The sequence below is a fragment of the Talpa europaea genome, assembly GCF_964194135.1.
Source record: "Talpa europaea genome assembly, chromosome: 16".
In the NCBI taxonomy this organism is placed as follows: Eukaryota; Metazoa; Chordata; class Mammalia; order Eulipotyphla; family Talpidae; genus Talpa; species Talpa europaea.
In genome coordinates this window covers 11855919-11877913 of record NC_140084.1, presented here as the reverse complement: position 1 = coordinate 11877913, position 21995 = coordinate 11855919, and the positions used below count along the sequence as shown (strand labels likewise).

General features: G+C 39.2%; 2 protein-coding genes across 2 annotated transcripts in view; one reads left to right on the top strand and one right to left on the bottom strand.

The window, feature by feature from the left end:
• GLG1 (golgi glycoprotein 1) overlaps nucleotides 1–21995 on the top strand; it is a gene marked incomplete at both ends in the record, with an annotated part of 130871 nt that overhangs the window by 37206 nt on the left and 71670 nt on the right. The gene's annotated exons all lie outside the window — the stretch shown is intronic.
• On the bottom strand, nucleotides 6076–6944 carry LOC311186569 (large ribosomal subunit protein eL21; the record flags this gene model as incomplete). The annotated part of the gene is made up of 1 exon (XM_084257652.1): nucleotides 6076–6944. One exon carries the CDS (start codon nucleotides 6942–6944, stop codon nucleotides 6462–6464), a length of 483 nt encoding a protein of 160 aa, XP_084113778.1. The 3' UTR covers nucleotides 6076–6461.

The following is a 21995-nucleotide window of genomic DNA, read 5'->3' as shown; positions in this document are numbered from 1 at the left end:
AATGAGGAATGAAGAAAGAAGATAGAAGAATTAAAGTTTAAGGGTATCAAGAATCAGAAGGGAAGGGGAGATTTTGACCGGATTTATCTTCATAGTTCACTATCCAAAACTGAGATTGTTGAAGGGAATAAAGGATTAAGGAAAACAGAATTGTTTTTTAAACGCCAAAAACAGCAGAAAGCCTAAAGAATGAGATAAGGGGTTACTTTTAATAGTGAAAGTCACCCGAAGCAGGAAATAAGGAAATGTAATCATATTCCTCTTTTAAAAAGTGAAAGGAAGAGGCAGTTAGTGACAGGATGGGTAATAGAATCAAGTTAAAAATTTCATGTTATTTTAAGATGAGATTAAATGTTTGAAGAGGGAATTAAACATCAATTATCTGCTCTTCTCTCTAGACATCCCTCAAAGAAACAAGTTAACAGAAAGGGAAAAAGGGGAAAACGGCAGATTCTTCACATTCTCTAAAAAATGTCTTTTGATTTTCAAGTACTCAAATTTATGGATGTGTATCCATGGAAACCTGGATGAAAGTAGTATAGGTTAAAGTTAAACTTAGATGTTACATGAGACAGGTGCTCCGTGAGTTAGCAAATATTATAGAATCCAAATTACTCTTAACCTTTTAGGCCTAGTCTTCAGTAATATAATTCAAACGTTTTGCACATGCTTTCATTTTATCATCCAACCTACATAATTGACTGGCTTAGGACCAGAAGGTAGTCAATTAAATTTGAGATGCTTCTTTTTGTTAATATTAGCACTTGCATTTTTTAACTGTCCCCTTAAGCCCAACAAAGCGTTCTGATAATTTTACAGAGACACATCTTAAGTGTTGCTACTGCCAAAAGTGAAATGTTGGTGGGCAAACTAGCTCAAAAGTTTGTCAGCTGGTAAACACAGAATGTAAAATCAGCATTTAACAGTCTTGTAGGTATATAATTATATAATATATGAAAATCATATTGTGAAAGTTAAACACCTGTAAATGAAAATGCAAATATTCTAATTTCTTAGCTACCCAAAGTTTCATTGTTCTGTGCTTTCTTTAAATTAGCATGTGTCTGCGTTTAGATACATTCTCAGTATGTGTCTCAGTATGCCTGTCTCCCAAATAAAGACTCATTTTATTTCCCTTTTAATATATGGGGAATTGTATAAAGACCCGGGCTTTTCAAGACAATACATTGTTTATAAGGAACTAGGCTGGCTGCTAGATAACTGCCCTAGGCTTCTCTCAATTGCTTCCTGGAAAAGGTCTTCTGACCAGCATCTTCCGCTTTCTTTACCTCCTGTTAACTGCTCAGTCTCACCTGAGCATTTGGTTTATTTTCCTACAGTCTCTGTACCTTCTCAGTCTTTTGGCTTACCAGTGTCTGCAAGTTACAGTCACCTCTGGTCACATCCTCTTTGATCAGCCTATACTCTGGTCACTTTCCAGACCTAAACAGAGGTTTCTGCCTATTTTAGTACCTAAAAACCACTGTGATTAAAATTTCCTTTCATTGGAAATCTTTGTGTTACTTCAGTTCACTTATTATATAATAAGATGAATAACTATACAGTAATTAAGATCCATTAAAAACACATTAACACAGGACCTCCCCGGTGGCTCAGTGGTTGAGTGCTGGGCTGCGAGGCTGCCCGCAGCCTCTGCAGCGCCAGTTTGATCCCGGCACCGGCGAGGGTCCCACATGGCGCACAGACTTCTCCTGCCGCGCTCGCTGATCCCTTCAGCAGTGTACTTGGTCAGTCTGTCTGTTCTGCTCCCTGCTCTGGCTCTGGGGGATTCTCTCATCCTCCTGCGCTTCTAGCTGTGACCTGTGCTTGTATAGGTAAATAGATAAATCTTAAAAAAAAAAATACATAACACAAATAATATGTTGTTATAGAAAAGTTTGTAATATTTGACATAAGGATTTACTAAGCTGTTTTTACCCAAGGCCAGGACTCCTTCCCTACACTTACCGCTACACCAGTTTATGGGAAGGGTTGTAATAATTTTGTGGGAAAAAGATTCACCCTACTATTAAAGTGTGGTGAGAGTAAGTCTTCCTCCTACCAAATTAATAATGTATTTAACTGTTCCTGAATGGTGAAAATCTAAATACATTTTCTTTACAAGAATGCAGCTAAATTAAATGAAGCCAGATATGTAGAGTTGTTCTTATCTGCTTACATAATAGAAATAGCCTCTGTTGTGCTCTTACTCCTTGACTAGAGACTTTAGGTCATTTTGTCTATAAAATCTGCAAATTAAAATACTCCATACAAAAGTTGGTAAAAGTGTTTGAATTAGCCTCAAACAAAAACAAAAATTTTGTAGAAAGAAGCACTTTTTTCCTAGTAAAAATCCTTCAACTTTCTAGTAAAGTTAAATTCTATAAAGTCATGAAATAATCAATAGACTCCTGTTGTTACTTATTCCCCACTTCCTGCTTTTCTCCTATAGAATTGTTTTGTTTTTTTATAGTAAACAATCCCTTGTAAAAAGGAATTTTTGGCATTTTAAGAATTTGGAATTAACTTTTACTAGAATATAAAGTAGATGAATTATCACCAATTTATGATTGTCCTTGTATGAATTAGTGACTGTTTTTCCACAAAAATTATTTAACTCCTGAACAAATTGTTTCTGAACCATTGGTCAGGAGTGGCAGCACATTTTAATTGTTAGTTCAGGGAAATGCTGAATAAAGCCATATTACGTTCCAAAGTAAAATACAAACGTTGGTTTATATGTTCCAAACCAAATTCCTTAGTATAAATAAGTGAGCGGGGCCTCCCCTGGTGGAGCAGCGGTTGAGCACTCGGTTGCGGAGCTACCCGCAGCCTCTGCAGCGCTGGTTTGATCCCCGGCCACCGGCGAGGGTCCCACATGGCGACACAGACCTCTTCTGCCGCACCTGCTGCTCCCCTCAGCAGTGTATTCGTCAGTCTGCCTGTTCTTTTTCCGGCTCTGGCTCTGGTGAATTCTCTCACCCTCCCGTGCTTCTGGCTGTACCCAGTGCTTATATAAATAAATAAACCTTAAAAATAAATAAATAAGTGAGCGAAAGCCTAGGAATGATCCTAGCTCTTGTCATGGAGGAAGGATCTAGCAAGAGGACTTTTTTAAAAAAGATAATTGTATTATTTACATATATATTTTACATCATTGTTCATTTTTATACAATATTTGCTTTCTCCTCTCAGGTGTAGTCCCCTTAGAATTCCCACCACCAGTTCACCTGTGCACCATCACCACAGTCCCTTGTCCTCTTCCCTCCCCTCCCCTATTTTGACATCACCCTTTCGCTCCCCCCTACCCTGCAGAATGTCTCTGATTTATAGTTGCCTGTTACTTATTTTTTTTTATATATTGTTGTTTTTTTTCCTGATCCCTTATTTGGTTCCCCTATATTCCTATTTTTCTTTTTCCTTCTGACTTATTTCACTGAGCACGATTCCGAAAGCTCCACCCAAGTTGCTGCGAATAGCATGAGTTTCTTTTTTGATTGCTGATTAGTATTCCATTGTGTATATATATCACATCTTCTTGATTCAGTCATCTATTTTTGGGCAATTGGGTTGTTTCCATGCCTAACCTATTGTGAATAGTGCTGCAATAAGCATAGGGATGCAGGTATCCTTTTGAATTAATGTTTTTGTGTTCTTTGTATAGATTCCTAGGAGTGGAATTGCTGGGTCTCATGGTAGCTCCATTTTTAGTAATTAGAAGAACCTTCCCACAACTTTCCGTAGTGGTTGGACTAAGTAGCAAGAAGACTTTATGCTATCCTTTGTGGTATGTGAAGTTTTTGCTGCCATGGTACTACATTACAGAAAATAACACATTAATAATTATCTTGATATGATGTGTAGTTATTTTACAGGGAAGCGTAAACACAGTTGCAAATCATTCTTTGGAGAAAGGGATCATATTTATTTGTGCTGATTTAGTTGGAGATTTAAAGGAAATTTGTGGGGCCTCCCTGGTGGCGCAGCAGTTGAGCGCTGGGTTGCGAAGCTGCCCGCAGCCTCTGCAGTGCCAGTTCAATCCCCGGCTGCTCCCCAGCCACTGGAGGAGGGTCCCACATGGCGTGCTGCCCGCTGCTCCCCTCAGCAGTGTACTTTGGTCCTTCTGCCTGCTCTGCTTCCCGCTCTGGCTCTGGTGGATTCTCACACCCTCTCGCGCTTCTGACTGTACCCATTGCTTGTATAAATAAATAAATAAATCTTAAAAAAAAAAAAATAAAGGAAATTTGTGCTAAGTTTTTTTGTTTTTCTGTATAGGGAATCCTTTCACAACATGAATAATTGACCTATTTTGTGTTTTATCAGTCTGGACAAAGCCACTAGACAAAAACAAGATTATGACTTGATGAATTTGATTACTTGATCCAGTTTTTAAAGGAGAAATTGCAATTTGTGTACGTATTTTATTTTATTTATTTTTTTTTATAGAGGCATGTTTATTTATTTGTTTGTTTGTTTGTTTTTTGTTTATACATGCACTGGGTACAGTCAGAAGCGCGGGAGGGTGAAAGAATTCACCAGAGCCAGAGTAGGGAGCAGAGCAGGCAGAAGGATCGAAGTACACTGCTGAGGGGAGCAGTGGGCGGCAGGAGAGGTCTGCGCGCCATGTGGGACCCTCCTCCGGTGGCCGGGGAGCAGCCAGGGATCGAACCGGTGCCACAGAGGCCGCGGGCAGCTTTGCAACCCAGCGCTCTACCGCTGCACCACCTGGGAGGCCCATTGTGTACGTATTTTAAAGATTTTTTTTATTTATGCACACAAGAGCTGGGGTGTAGGCCAGAGGTGCAGGGGTGGGGTGGGGTGAGAGGATTCACAAGAGACAGAGTGGGGAGCAGAACAGGCGGATCTCCTGAAATACACTACTGAGGGAAACAGCAGGTGGGACAGGAGAGGTCTGCTGCACCATGTGGCTTAGCTCCCTGCTTGGGGATTGAACTTGTGCTGCAGTGGCTGCCAATAGCTTCATAGTGCTGAGACTTAACCCCCTGTACCACCAAGAAGGCCCATGTGTACTTATTTTAAAAACTATCACAATAATCATTTGATCAATATGTGAGAATAGTTCATCTTGTTGGTATCTTCAAACATAGTTTTAACTGGGTATTCCCGCCTATTTTACCACAAAGTCCTAGCAAATAAATAGAAAGAAATTACATCTTTTTATAGTAGCATCTCATCTTTATTTGGGCATCTATCTGTAGGCTCACTGTTGAGCAAAGAGCTAATTCAATGGCAAACAATGATGTCATTGAATTTGCAAGTTGAGGAAATGAATATTAATAAGTCACATCCATCAAAAGGTATTTTATTCTGCACTTTACCAAAATTCCTGTCCATAATGTAGCTCTTTTCCTGACTGTTCATTTTCATCATGGTTTAATGAAGTCCCTTCTGACATTAAGTGACACACTCATATTTAGCAGTAATATATTGAGAAAAATGTGGGCATCTCAACTCATTCATTGAATAATTTCTGTTTTAAATCCTTTTGGAACAAAGTAGGATTTAAATAAATTATACTGAGGAATTTTGCAAATTTTAATTTTATTAAGACTGTGCAAATAGTAATTTTCAAGTGTCTCTTCCAGATGTCTATTTTGTGTTGTACTTAGTTCTTAAATACTTGTCACTGAGGTTTGTTGAATGTTGGATGCATATGCTTTGGTTGGGGATTTTTAATCCTATCACCATCATCATTATCACTATCTGGATTGATAAATTATATCCTCATATATGTGAATTCTGGTATAATCAGAATGCTACTTAAATATGAGCTCTATACCAAATTATGCAATTTGGATATATAATGAAAACTCAGCTTTTAGAAGCCACAGGAATATCAAAATGATAGCAAAGTATAAAAACTCAAGTTGAAACTGCTGTGGAGGAGTCTACACCTATTTTAGAGAATGTTCCAGATAATTACCACTTAACTAATACTGTTAAGCTAGAATCTGCCTCAACAGTCAAGTTTTGAAGGGGAAAAAAAGGTCCTATGACTCAACCATAAACTTAAATCCAAGTAAACAGGGAGAATTTCTCTTAGAATAGGAGGAAGTGAAAGCCAGTTTTTGTGAGTTATCTCAGGGGAAGGAGAATTCTCTGTGAGTCATAGTTCCACACTAACAATATTGAGGGTGTGGCTGCTGGAGAATACCATAAAGGCAGATTCCAAGGATCAACTGGTTGCCTGTTTTGCTTGGAATGACCCAAGCTAATTTTGATTTTTAAAAGGGCAATTGTAAGGGAGACTGCATTCCCATGGTAGTGAACTGGTACATATTTGTAAGGAATCAAATCTCCCTCCCCATTTTTTTTTTTTTTTTACGATATAATTAAAAGTTTGCTTTAAATATTTTTTAGAGAGGGGACACCACACTTCTACTCAATTAGGTGAAACATTTTTGTAGCCCAGAGCTCTTTTATTTCTTTTTGCACACCTATCATGCCATGAATTCATAGGGAATAGGTTCTAGCAGCTCAGGCTCCTTCCCATTGGTTCTCACAAAGTGTGCTTCTCTAGGTGGAGCAGGCTGGCGCTTCAGCTGAACCCAAGTACCCTTCTCTTTGGCTTCCTTTTTCTTCTGATCATTTTCTTTCACACGTTTCAGGAAGCTATCTCGGCTCTTAGAGTGCTTAATGTGCTCAATACGAACATTAATTCTCTTTGCAAGAATCTTGCCCTTTACTTGCTTGTTTACAACAATGCCAACTGCATGCTGGGTAACATTATAGACTCTTCCGGTTTTGCCATGGTAACATTTGTGGGGCATTCCTTTTTGAACAGTGCCCATCCCCTTGATGTCAACAATATCACCTTTCTTATAGATTCGCATGTATGTGGCCAAAGGAACAACTCCATGTTTTCTAAAAGGCCTAGAGAACATATAGCGGGTCCCTCTTCTCTTTCCCTTGGTGTTAGTCATTTTGGCGACTTACTGGAAGATGGCGGTTCCGGCCGAAAGGAAGCTCTCCCTCCCCATTTTTTAAGAGTATGGTATAATAAAAAATATATTTGGAGTTTGTTCCCAATCCTGGCACATAACTCCTAAAACCTTTAGATGTTTCTGATAGGAATTCTTATTTACAACAAATCCCATTCCAGTTTACCTGAGTGTATGCTGGTGAGGTGACTTAAGGTAGATAGCTTTGGGTCATCCAAAAAATTAGTGTGTAGAGGGTTGGAATTTTCAACTCAACCCACCAGCTTCCTAGAAGCTAGAGGAGGGAGCTAGAGATTAAGCTTTTCATCAAAAAACCTTGAACTGGAAGGCCCGGAAGCTTCTGGATTGGTGGACACTTCAAACTTCAAGGTGCTAAGGGGGTGGTATGGTCCTTCCCTCCCTTTGCCCTTTGCTTTTCTGCTGTTTAGCTGGTCCTGAGTTCTATTCTTTTTAATAAACTGGTAAATATAAGTAAAGTGCTTTCCTGAGTTCTGAGAGTCATTCTAGAAAATGAACCTGAGGAAGAGGTCATGGCGGCAACCCTCAAACCTGTAACCAGCTTGGACAGGAATACACCCCTGTGGAACCTGTACACCCTAGCACCAGGAGCTTGTGCTTGGCATCTGAAACAGGGCAGTCTTATGGAACTGAGCCCCCACCCCAGGTCTGTGCTGACTCTAGGTTATGAGGGTCAGAATTAGTGTTGGAGAATCTGGGAGTTGGTGTCACAAGAGTAAGCTCTGTTTTGTTTTTATGTGTGTTTAATATTAATAGATAATAAAATTTGCATTAAAAACTTTGCTGAAAGTAAAAATATGAACAGAGAGATAATATGTTCCTTGATTTGAAAGACATGCAGATACAATTCAGTGCTACCCCAATCAAAATCTCAGTAACTCTTTTTCTTTTGGAGGGTGGTAGACATTGACAAAGTGAGCCTAGAATTTATTTGTAAATGTGAGTGAACTAGAATAGCTAAAACAATTGAAAGAGATGAATTTAAAAATGTATAATTTATATACCTTGTGTTTCAGAACTTATTATAAAGATCTACTATGAAGTAATCAAAACAGTATGGTATTGTTGGAAGGATAAATTTGTAATCAGGGTTCCACAGATTGGCTGTGTTCTGCAAATCAAGTTTATTACATTACATATAAGTTTGTACTTCCTAAGACTGCTTTTGACTTAGAACTGTAACAGAGGCTATAACAGAGACTATATATGCCCCCAAGCCTAAAATACTCTCTGTCCCTCTAAGACCAATGGATCAGAATAGAAAGTTCATAAATAGGTAGACATATATCTGGTCAAGTGATTTTTGACAAAGGTGACAATCTCATGGTAAAATAATGTTGTTCTTGGGCCATTTGTTGAGGAATATGATGTATTCATATATTAAAAAAAATTTAACTTTTTCCCTACCCCCTGTACAAACTTGAAATGGACAATAGACCTAAACTTAAAAAAGCTAAAATATAGACTATTATTTGGCATAAATGAAAATTTAAGACACAGAAGCATTAATCATAAAAAAGAATAAATTTAAGTTCATAAAATTAAAATTTCTGCTTTTTTTATTTTTTAAAATTTTATATATAAAATTTCTGCTCTTTAAAAGCTATACCATGAAAATATATGGTAAGCCAAGACAAAACATTTATAAAGCATATACTTAACAAAGGATATATATCTAGAATAAGTTCTAAAATTCAATAGTAACAAAACAAATGACTCCATTTAAAAATAGAAAAAAGATTTGATTGCTTTACCAAAAGAAGATATTAAAATGGCCTCTTATTGGGCCTCCCCCGTGGTGCAGCGGTTGAGCACTGGGTTGCGAAGCTGCCCGCAGCCTCTGCAGTGCCAGTTCGATCCCCGGCCACCTGGTGAGGGTCCCACATGGCATGCAGACCTCTCCTGCCGCCTGCTGCATCACCAGAAGTGATGATACTCATATGAAATTCTGAATGGGCAGAAGTCACCTTCTGTGATAGAAAACAGGCTTATAGTTGACTCAGCCAGGGGTGGGGACAGGGAAAATTGACTGTAGAGAGGCACGAATGAACTTTGGGGGATTGAAGTGTTTTCTTTCTTGATTGTTGGTAGTGATCACACAGAATATACATTTGCCAAGTCACCAGCCTGTACATTTAAGTTGTGTGAAATTTATTATTGTAAATAATACCTCAAAAAGGTTAATTTAAAAAATATTGAAAGCGATAAAAAACATCTTTTATAAAAAGCAATTTGATCATGTCTGTTTCCAACTTAAAATCCCTTAACACTTCTAATAGCATTTCAAGTAAAATCTAAATCTTTGCTCTTTGCAAATGCATTTTCTGCCACTTTCTTCTCACTGAGTCTGTGCTTACCTGCCTTCTTTAGTTGGCAAAACATGACAGACTCTTTCTAAGATGATACTCCTTCTGCCTAGAATGCCCTCTGGTCATCCCCACTTTTTCCAAACCACATCCTTCCCCTTTAGATCTCAGTTTAAGTGATGCTTCCACAGAGATGCTTTTCCTGCCTTCGCCACTTTAAGTTTCCACTGTTTGTTTCCTTCACAGCAAAATTTGCCCTTATTTTAGTCATCTGGCTATTCTTGATTCACCTCTCCATTCTCAGATTTAACGGGGAGTGGCTGTGACTGTCTCCAGCATGCTGTCTCCAGCGCCTACTCCAGAGTACCCAGTGCTTTTTGAAGGCATGAGCATGGCTTTCTCAGCCTAAAATCTCTCTTCCTTTCATCTATTGAAATTCCTCCATCTCTTTCAAGGCCTAGTTTAAGTGACACTGTTTTAAAAAACCTCCTTTCACTACCCTATTTCATTCTCTAAGAATTAAATTCTTTGATATATAATTAGTGTTAATAAAATGTGTTCAAAATTCGTAAAGGAGGGGCCTCCCTGGTGGTACAAGGGGTTAAGATGCAGCACTGTGAAGCTGCCAGCAGCCACTGCAGCATGAGTTCTATCCCCGGGCAGGGAGGTGACCCACATGGCGCAGCAGACCTCTTCTGTCTCACCCCCTGCTCCCCTCAGCAGTGTATTTCAATCACTCTGTCTGTTCTGTTCCCCACTCTGTCTCTGGTGAATCCTCTCACCCTCCCTCGCATCTGGCCTGTACCCCGGCTCTTGTATAAATAAAATAAATCTTAAAAAAAAAACAAAAAACAACTGGAAAAGGAGTTTAGAACCAAAACACAGGTGAATACTGGCATAAGCAAAGGGACCTAAAAATCAGAGTTCATATCTTCCAAGTCAAGACACTTGAAAAAAGCTGATGATCCATCCCATAGAAGACAATGTAGAGTCTCAAGTAAATGTCACATGCACTTTTGATTGCTCAGGAGAATTTTATCCGGCCTATTTTCCACATGTCCCAAACTAGATCTTTACACACTTTGAATTTTTTTGACTAAAAACACTTCAGGAGAAAAGGTGAAGAATTAGTAGGAAAAGAAAAAGAAGAGTGCTTGTTAGTTTCTTCTAGTTGTAATTAACTTCCTGTCCTAGTCTTACTTCTGTTGCATCTATATTTGGTAATGGGTAAGCTCTGTAAGAGCCAACAGTGGGGAAAGTTTTTTTTTTTTTAAATTTATTTATGCATACAAGAGCTGGGGTACAGGCCAGAGGTGTAGGGGGTGAGGGGATTCACCAGGGACAGAGTGGGGAGCAGAACAGGCAGATTGACCAAAGTAAACTGCTAAGGGGAGCAGCGGGTGAGCCAGGCGAGGTCTGCTGCGCCATGTGGTAGCTCCCTGGCTGGGGATTGAACTCGTGCTGCAGAGGCTGCAGATGGCTTCGTAGTGCTGACACTTAACCCCTTGCGCCATCAGGGAGGTCCCGGGGAAAGTATTTTTTAATAGATGCTACTTCCTGCTTCCTCCCTCTTCCCACCCCCCAATAATTCCCCTGCTACATGATTTACCTGGTAGATTTGATATAAACTATAGAGCACCATCACAGCCTTTGTCCTGACACCTAAAGGCAACCCCTCCCAACACACACCTACTCACAAGCCACCAAGTGACTCTTTAAAGTTTTATTTTATTTTTAAAAAACTGACATTTGAAGGAATGGGAAAATACACTTATATAAATCCCCCCCCAAAATTCCTCACTTCCTCCTGTCTTAAACCTCAAAGTAATGACTTCTAAGCATTGATATTCTCAGAAAATTGCAAGAGAAAGCATGACAGGATAAACCAAAGTTATTGAATTGCTTGCAGCAATAATAATCTATATTTGCCATACTTTCTTTGGCTTGCTTTTTTTATTTTTTATTTATTTTTTTTAAGATTTATTTATACAAGAACTGGGGTACACTGAGAGGCGCAAGGTGTGGGAGGGTGAGAGAATTCACCAGAGACAGCAGGGAGCAGAACAGGCAGGTGGACCAAAGACACTGCTGAGGTGAGCAGTGGGCGAGAGGTCTGCCATGCCACGTGGGATTCTCCCTGGCTGGCAGGGAATCGAACCCGCATTGCAGAGGCTGCAGACAGCTTCATGGCTCTCAACCCGCTGCACCACTGGGGAGGCTCCATATTTATTTATTTATTTTAAAAGATTTATTTATTCATGCCTACAGGAACCGGGTACAGGCCAAATGCGCGGGAGGGTGAGAGGACTTACCAGAGACAGAGTGGGGAACAGAACAGGCATACCGACTGAAATACTCTGCTGAGGGGAGCAGCTGGCGAGACAGGAGGTCTGCCGCACCATGTGGGATTCTTGCCAGCCGGCCAGGATCGAACCCACACTGCAGAGGCTGCAGGAAGCTTCACAGCGCTGCGCTCAACTGCCTGTGCCACTGGGTAGGCCCTAGTTTGGCTTTCTTGCATCAAAAGCCCAAGTATTTTTACTTCGCTGGTTTTAAACTTGAGCTTGCATCAGATCACTTGGAAATCTGGTTAAGACACACACTGCTGGCACCATCTCCAGAGTTTTTGGTTCATTCAGTAGGCCTAGAGTGGAGGTCTGGAATTTGCTATTATTGATGCACTGGAGAAACATAGTAGCTTGTATGAATGTTTTTACATATTTGACCAAAGCCTTCTTTAAGTGAAATGTTATTTGAGTTTTCACTTCTCCTTACTCTACATATTTTATGTTTACTGTTATCTAAGGTATTGGTGGGGCAGAAAAATGGAGACTTCACTTATAATTTTAAATTGATTAGTCCTTATCTTAAAATTTTCTTGACTTATATAGTGCAGTTTATAAGACTCATTTTGCCAGCTAAGGGCAAACTAAAAGCTATTTTTATTACTTATAATTAACCTAATTCAGGAAAAAAGGAGCAGGTGTAGGGGAAATGCTAGCATTGAAATAAATGTGGAACCTCAAAACTGCTTCTCTGAAATCAGTATTACCAGCCTCAGTATAGCATTTGAACTGGTTGGAATCCTGTATGTAGCTACTCAAATCTAGGGTAAGGATTAAATAACTGCCTATTAGATTCAATACAGGTATTTCCAAGGTTGGTCTAACTTTGAACATGAGATCAGTTTATTTCTGTAGTTGGTGTTGTGTTGCTGTACAAAAACTTGGAGAAGTGGCTGAAGATAAATACAGATTCGATTCATTGATGTACTGTCTTTCAGCTTCCCACATCTCCTGCCCTTATTTGGTTTTATCAAAATGTAGTATTCTAGAAGCTGTTTCTATACATTGCTCCTTTATATTTATAGTATAACTATAAAGAGATATTCTTTAAATCCTGAAATTTCCATATAACTGCTGCCAAACTATTCCCCAGATCTTTATTTTTATTTGAATCTTTATCTTGTTTCAGTCTAAGAGTACTACCCAATTGAGCCTTGAATTACAAAAGTTCATTATTTTTGAAATCTTAAAAATTATAAAGATTTTTAAAATTAAAAAAAAAGTTACTCTGTTTTAAATTTGGGATTTATCACGTTTCATGGCCCAAAATAGCACATTCAATTTTTGGCAACTTCTGTCCTGCCCATGCCAATAAAAGCAGCACCATATGGTATGACTGCTGTTACACTAGGAAACCCACACACTGGGGAGACATCACCTGGCATAAAGCAGAGCCGCTGCTCCCCATATGCTTGTCTTTTAAGCCAACATATTGACCAAGATATATTAAGATTCCAGGACATCATGGGATTCTATCAATTGAGACTTCTAGCTCTTTGTCTTGCCAGCATTACCCTTTGGCTACATTATGAAAACACATATTCAAAACTTTATGAAATCTCTTATTCACCTTCAGAAAGCTTTTGAATGACTATTGCAATAAAGGAAAGTATGTGCCTTTTAGAATGCAGTAAGTTAGATATTTTAATGCATTTTAAGTGCTAAGTCACCACCCCTACCACCATGCCCTGTCTTGATGATAATCTCTTCACTTTCTCCTTATCCCCCTCCCATGACCAAATAACCAGAAGGAAAAGAGTTTTTAAGCACCGATCTTAGGTGTTGGTCTCAGGGTATGAAGAAGGGCTGAAATGTAGCTCAAAGTGAGGGGAAGAGGTTAGAACATGAAAAGTAGAAGGGGCCAATTGTTCTGTGTATTTGTCCTTTGTTGAATAGGTGTACTGGGTGTTACCAGTGACTGCCCCTGTCAGTTGTCTGCTCTGTGCAACAGCAGTCATTTAGTTCATTGTGACCTTCATCCAGACATTTCTCATTCTGGTAAAATTACTCTTGAGGTTTTCCAGTATAAAATTAGTTCATTTTCCTGAAAATAAAAGTTAGGGACAAAGGTAGGCTTTCTTCACCATATAGATTGTGTTTAACTTTTAATAACCTATAAATAATTACATTTAGTTTTTAATAACCTTGTTCAATTATTCCAAAAACAAATACAGAATACCTACTGTGTGCTAGCTGTGCAGGGCACTGCATCCAAAGGTGTAATAGACAAAATTTCACCCTCGAAAAATGTGTAAGAAGATATAATAGAGTTTAATGTTTTATTAGAAAGATATATAATATAATGTCCTATGTCTTGAGGCAGCTCATGAATTAAACTTTTAAAAGGGGTAAGATTTATGCAATCTGAAGGGAAACCAGAATTAAACTTTATATAAAGATTCAAAGGAAAATAACTAAGTTTCTGCACTACTACAGAGAAATGCTTATACATGTTACTGCCTGGTCTTTATTAAGTATACATGAATATCAGTATGTATTCCTTATTTACTATTTTTAAAAGTAGTAAATTATAGTTCAAACATTTCCCTCTAAATGCTAATACACTGTTGTCCTCCAACCCAGTGTGATAAAAGTGTCCCTTTACATTTCCAAATGTACCCTGATGGACCATATATTTTTTGTGTAATTCCTTTGTTCTCTGAATGTGTATACATATCCATATAACCAATTTTGCTTTCTGAATTTCAAGGGTTGCCCTGAATTTTAATTAATGAGCCTTCCTCCCTCTTTTCCTCCCTCCCTCCCAGTTCTGTCAGTTAGAATACATGTTACCTGTCTGTGGGTGGGCTCAACAGCTGTTCTGGTGCAGCTGTTGATAATTTTGGTGGTTATAAATCTCACCAAATCTCAGACGTTTCTTTTGCACTTGAGAGAGTATCCACATCACGGTGTGGAAAATGTAATTTCAGCCTGCTTTTTTTCTTTAAAAGATTTATTTATTTATGCATACAAAAACTGGGGTATAGGCCCAGAGGTATGGGGGGGTGAGAGGATTCACCAGAGACAGAATGGGGAGCAGAACAGGCAGATCGACTGAAACACTGCTGAGGGGAACAGCGGGCAAGGCAGGGTACCATGTGGGTAGCTATGCCATGTGGGTAGCTCCCTGGCCAGGGATAGAACTCGTGCTGCAGTGGCTATGGCTAAGGTTGCATCTTAACTCCTTGCGCCACCAAGGAGGCCCAACCTGCTTTTCTTTAAGTGACTTTGTTGAAGTGTATTTTACATATTATAAAATCCATCCATGTCCAGTTTACAATGATTTTTAGTAATTTTATTGAATAATGTAACCATCTCCATGTATCAGTTTTATTTATTTTTAATTGAGATAATGCTTGTTTACAACACCGTGTTTGTTTTGGGAGTATAGGGTCACATATCTTGCATGTTACTGCACCACGTCCACCACCAAAGCACCAGCAGTTCTTACCACAGTCCACAGATCTGTTTTTTTCCAATTAATTAAATTTTATTTTACATTGTTGTCATCCCCATAGTTCTCCCAACACTATATCACCAAACCATCACCATTTTCCTTTGTGTTCATCCTCCCCCTGTTTTGCACCCCACCCCACCCCCTCCTTTGCTGTGTGCCTCAGTTCTGTGGTCAGCTTGCTCATTTGGACTTTTTCTTGACCTTTTGTTTGGTTTCTCCACACATTAGTTTTAGATACTTCTTTTTTTCTTCTTAAAGATTTATTTACTTATGCATTTAAGAACTGGGGTGTAAGCCAGAGGTGCGGGGGTGGTGAGAGGATTCACCAGAGAGAGTGGGGAGCAGAACAGGCAGATTTACTGAAATACACTGCTGAGGGGAGCAGTGGACGAGGCAGGAGAGGTCTGCTGCACCATGTGGATTGCTCCCTGGCCAGCCAGTGATCAAACTCATGCTGCAGTGGCTGGTGATAGCTTGATATCACTGTCTTTAACTCCTGCATCACTAGGGAGGCCCAATTTTAGATATTTCTTACCCTACAGAAAGACCCATCATGTTCTCTTATAGTAATTCCTATTCATTCCCATACCTGGAAGCCACTAATCTACTTCCTGTTTCCAAATGTGCCTTTTTGGACTTTTTACAAAAATGCAATCATTGATACACTTTCACTCCTTTCTTAAATCACTTCTCAGCTTCCTTAACACTGTTCTCTTAGTCACCTTGTCAGTCACCTTGATCGGGTGCTTAAATGCCATGGTTCTTCCTCACTCAACCTGTCTAATTTCATTCACACCTAAATATTATGACTTCCATCTCTGTGGTCAGCCCAAACCTCTTTTCCTGAGCCCTATACATACTACTAACCATCTCCCCATCTCTGTAATGAGCTCAGTACCTGCTTTCTACTCCGATTTCACTGGATTTCACATCTCAGTGAACATGCCACCGTCCCCCAAGTCAAGAAACTAGGGCAGCATCATTGCTCGCTCTTTCCTACAATTCTGCATCCAGTAATTACCAACTCTGAAGTTACCTACTAAATACCACATACGCTGAGCATAACCAACCTGAATTTAAGTGATGTAAGTATGCCAGAATAGTTTAAGGATATGCGGAGGTATTAAATCAAGATCAGGCCTTAACAGAAATGTAGTAAATTTCCATTTCACGGGTGGTTTCAGCTCTTGAGATTCTCAAGGATTAAGCTTGGCAGTTTTTTTTTTTTTTAATTTTTATTTATACAAGAACTGGGGTACAGACCAGAGGTGTGGGAGGGTGAGAGAATTCACCAGAGACAGAGCGGGGAGTAGAACAGGCAGATGGACCAGAAGCACTGCTGAGGGGAGCATTGGGCGAGACAGGAGAGGTCTGCCACGCCATGTGGGAATCTCCCTGGCCGGCCAGGATCAAACCCGTACTGCAGAGGCTGTGGACAGCTTCACAGGGCAGTGCTCAACCCGCTTTGCCACTGGGTAGGCCCTCTGCAGTTTTAGTAACAGTATATCTTTAACAAATTTCAGAATTCTTTTTCAGTTAACTTTATTATAATGTACTTTTAATTATTTTTCTTAAGTCTTTTTTATAAAAGTAAAAATGCAATAATTTAAAGATAATCTGTTTTCCCCTTTTAATTAAAATGAAGGCTAAAGGGCCTCCCCTGGTGGCGCAGCGGTTGAGCGCTGGTTTGTGAAGGTGCCCGTAGCCTGTGCAGCGCCGGTTCGATCCCCAGCTGATCCCCGGCCACCAGAGGAGGGTCCCACATGGCACGTAGACCTCTCCTGCTGCCCGCTGCTCCCCTCAGCAGTGTACCTCAGTCCTTCTGCCTGCTCTGCTCCCGGCTCTGGCTCTGGTGAATTCTCTTACCCTCCCGCGCTTCTGACTGTACCCAGTGCTTGTGTAAATAAACAAATAAATAAATAAATAAATCTTTAAAAAAAAAAATGAAGGCTAAAATATAGATTTTTTTTCCTGGCTTTTACCTCATCTCTCCCTTATAGTGTAAGAAAAAATTTCAATTTTCTGTATAACAGAAGTGTAACTTACAGTTTCATTGATCACTTAACAAAATGACTGCTTGCATAATGAATTGTCTGTTGCAGGGTTTGACACAATTAGGTAGAGGCTATTTCCTGTTTAGTAACTGAATGCCACCATTTGTACTTTCTCTTTATAAAAGAGTAAAGTTTCTTTTTATTTTATTTGGAAGCAAATTTTTGTTGGATAAAGAGTGTTTTATGTTTTATGCAGAATCTTTGCTTATTTAGACTTGATACTGCTGGGTTCATGGAGACTGAGTAAATTGTGAAGAACAGAGTGGATCAGGAACAGAATTGAAATGAATTTTAGATACTTAGACTCTGTAGGAGCTAGCAACTCTTGAGGATCTAAGGAGAGGGATTTTTCTTTCTGTCTAGGATATGGCTTCCCCATTATTTCCTAGTCCCTTCTGAATTACTTTTTCTTTTTTTCTCAAAGGATATAACACTTCTGCTCTTATTTCCCCCCTCTCACTGTTCAGGGCTTCCCCAAACATTTTTCCTCCAAAAAAGACCCAAAAAGAGCCTCCCTGGTGTCCTGGGGGTTAAGTCTCAGCAGTATTACTGCCAAAGCCTCAGTTCCATCCTGGCTAGGGAGCTAACCCACATAGGGCGCTGTAGACCTCCCCTGTCTTACTGCCTACTGCGCTTAGCAGTATATTTCAGTAAATGCACCTATTCTGCTCTCTGCTCTGTCTCTAATGAATCCTCCCTCCCTGTACCTCTGGCCTATACCCCAGTTCTTCTACGCAAAAATTAGACAAAGAAAAGGCCTCAGAGGATGTAGGTCTTTTCTACCCTATGCTAGGTTAACTGCTCCATCCACAGTCACTGCCTGCGCCTCAACCTCCTTGCCAACATCCTTCAGTGTTCTTTCCCAAATAGGTTCTTCTAAGAAAGAAATGAAGCAGAAATTATCAGGATTTCATATGCCATGGATTGATTTCTGAAGCAGAAAGTTACCTTATGTGTATGTTGTAATCTGTGCTATATTACCCTAATTTTTAGAAATGTTTAGAAGAATATAAGGGGAGGATCATTTTATTTTATTTTATTTTTTTATTTTCATACATATTTATTTATTTTTATTTTTTTTTAAAATAATAAATTTTATTTTTATATTCCCCATACAATTGCAGCCCCCCCATTCTGGCCCCAATCCCTCCCCTCCCGCCCCCGCCCCCCTAAAAGTGTCTCTGGTTCATAGTTTTTTGTTGATTTTGATTTTCACTTTCTTATAGTTATTCATTTTCCTGGTCCCTTATTTAAGTTCTCTAGATTCCTGCTATGAGTGAGACCATCCGGTATTTTTCTTTTTCTTTCTGGCTTATTTCGCTGAGCATGATCCCTTCCAGCGCCATCCATGTTGCTGCAAATTGCATGTGTTTATCTTTTTTGAATGCTGAGTAATATTCCATGGTGTATATGTACCACATCTTCTTGATCCAGTCATCTATTTTTGGGCATTTGGGTTGTTTCCATAGCTTAGCTATTGTAAATAGTGCTGCTATATACATAGGGGTGCAGGTGCCCTTTTGAATTAGTATTTCTGTCCTTTGGGTAAATACCTAGGAGTGGAATTGCTGGATCATATGGAAGCTCTATGTTTAGTAGGTCCAGAAATCTCCACACAGCTTTCCACAGTGGTTGGACCAGTTTGCACTCCCACCAACAGTGCAGAAGAGTTCCTTTTTCTCCACACCCTCGCCAACATTTGTTGTTGCTAGTTTTTTTAATATGTGCCATTCAGGGAGGATCATTTTAAAGAGACTAAGTTCTCCTCTGGCGATAACTAAGCTTGTAACTTCATTCAGAATTTCTTTTCTTTTTTCAGAAGTTGAGACAATGCACTAATGCACTGATGTTCATTCATTTGGGGTTTTTTTTCTTGGATATTTCTAAAAGCTTCATTTGAAGGATGTGCAGTTTCTCCTTAGAAAATTAGATTTTTTTTAAGATTTATTTTATTTCTGTACACAAGAACTAGGATACAGGCCGGAGGTGTGAGGGGGTGGTGGCGAGAGGATTCACCAGAGACAGAGTGAGGAACAGAACAGGCAGATCCACTGAAGTCTGCTGAGGGGAGCAGTGGTCAAGTCAGAAGAGGTCTGCTGTACCATATGGGTAGCTCCCTGCCCGGGGATCGAACTCGTGCTGCAGTGGCTGCAGATAGCTTCATAGGTTGCGTCTTAACCCCTTGTGCCACCAGGGAGGCCCGAGAATTAAATTTAAATAATGGCGATGAATTACTTTAGAGACTTGAAGAGGTACTCTAGAAATATAATTATTGATAGTGTTTTTCTTACCCATTCTAATGCTTCTCCATCAAGAAACAAAGTAGTGGACTTAATTTTGTGAGAAAGAACTAATTCTAGGGGCCTCCCCAGTGGCACAGTGGGTTGAACGCAGTGCTGTGAAGCTGTCCGCAGCCTCTGCAGCACGGGTTCAATTCCTGGCCGGCCAGGGAGAAACCCACATGGTGTAGTAGACCTCTCCTGTTTTGCCTGTGGCTCCCCTCAGCAGTGTTTTCGGTTCTGCTCCCCACTCTATCTCTGTTGAATTCTCTCACTCTCCCGCGCTCTGGCCTGTACCCCAATACTTGTATAAATAAAATAAATCTTTTAAAAAAAAAGAACTAATTCTAAAATGTTCTTTGATATATAAATAATTTCCTCCTCTGTCCATCTTGAAGTCATTACGTAGTTTTGGTCTTAATTTGGGGCTATATTCGAGAATTGGTAGGAAAATTGAAAGACCTGAAAAGTAGGCCAGAGAGGAAAAAGTTTGGGAGAAGATATTTATTTCATTTGATCCAAAGAGACTGACAGTTTGCATTTGGAAACCTGGAAGTCAGATAGAATTTCTGTTTCTCTGATAACAAATATGTGTAGATGCCAGTGTGTGCCTAGTACTATGATAGCTCAAGCTGTGATTATCACCTTTAAGGAAAGTCCTTAAATGTAAGTATCTGGAGTGTTAGCTTAAGAAGAAAAATTCTGCCCCAAATTGGAAATTTTGTGATCAATCAAGAATGAATTGCATTAAAATTCTACTATTATCAGAAAGAATTTCGAGAGAGGTATAACCTGGAGCCAAATTTAGATCATACTTTCAGAGTTGTTAGAGGGTTTCAGAAAATATGGCTGTAAGTTTGTTTTTTTTTTTCTAAAGATTTATTTATTTATGCATACAAGAGCTGGGGTACAGGTCAGAGATGCGGGGGGTGAGAGAATCCACCAGAGACAGAGTGGGGAACAGAACAGGCAGATTGAAATACACTGCTGAGGGGAGCAGCGGGCGAGTCAGGAGAGGTCTGCTGCGCAATGTGGGTAGCTCCTTGGATGGCAGGGGAACAAACTCGTGGTGCAGTGGCTGTGGATAGCTTCATAGTGCTATGCTTAACCCCTTGCACCACCAGGGAGGCCCTAATTTTGTTTATTTCTAAACAAAAATAATTTGTGCTTTTGCCTGCTCTGTGATGTCATAGTTCCACCAAGCAAGAGTTCAAACACAGATTTGAAATTCTTAGTCAATCTCAGATTGAATAAAGTCTCCTGGTGCTGATATTTTTAGAACGACAGAGCCGCTGAAGGGTGTACTGTGAGTCAGGTTCTCATCGATTCTGATATTGAATATTTATTTTAAATCTTTGGATTTTTCATCTGAATTCTTCTTTCTAAAAATGCAAGTTTAAGTTGCAATCACTGGGTTAAATCAATGCCAAATATTATATATATGTGTCAGTGCATACAACTTTTGGCATCAGTGACAATAGAAATGATCCCTCTATTTGGTAGTGGGTATATTTTACAGATGTAAAATGTTGTGAGTTGATAATTATTCTATCAGAATTAGCAGAGGGTTTCAGAAAAGTATGGCTCTAATTTTTATGGGAGAAAAGACTTGAGAAAAATTTTTTTTACCCACCAAAGTTTAAATTTAAAGCATCCGATGGCAGTTTATTGGATTATAGCACCAATCACAGTATCAGTTAAACGGCAAAATAGGAATTGGAATGAAAAATTTCATAGTCTTACCCAATCAGTTATTTTCTTCACTATACAAAAAAAAAAAAAAAAAAAAAAAAGGTACATATGGACAGGATTTGAATTTTGTCATAAGAGGAACTGTAGTCTTAAGCCAGTTCACAGATGCAAGACACTTTTGTTATGTCTGATCTATTTTGGTGGCAGTTAATTATGTAAGCTATATCTACTTAATCTTAAATTCTAAGATGAATGTGATTAGTCATCCTTGGAAATAAGAATCTGCTGTTCATTTTTTTTTGTTTATGTTTGTCTGAGATTTCTAAAAAGTATATTTTAAAAGATGTTGGTGAAACAGGAATAAGACTGTGAAGGTAACATCAATATTCATAACAATTTTTTAGTTTTGTTTTTAATTGAAGATGTACTGTAACCGCCAAAGGGGTAAGGAGACAAAATAAAACCAGAAAAACTTAGGAATTTTTAGTAGTCCCAAAATGAACTAAGACTGTTAAAGTAGGGAGGTCAACTTCCTGTTCTATTGTACTTTGTTCTGGAAGCAAGGGCAATTTTATACTTTTTTTTTTTTTTTTTTTTGGTGGGACCCTCGCTGGCAGCCAGGAAACGAACTGGTGCTGCGGGCAGCCTCGCAGCCCAGTGCTCAACCGCTGCGCCACCAGGGGAGGCCCAGCAAAGGCAATTTTAGTAACTAGTTGAATAAATTATTTTGGTAAGTCATGAATGTTGAGATCATTTGTTCAGTTTCAAGTCTTTTGGAAAGAAAGGATTAATGCATTACCTCTCTGTCTTTTTAAACTTAATTAACTTGCTCTTAAGTCAGAATCATTCTGTGTTATTTAATGTTTTAAAATGTGCTTTTGG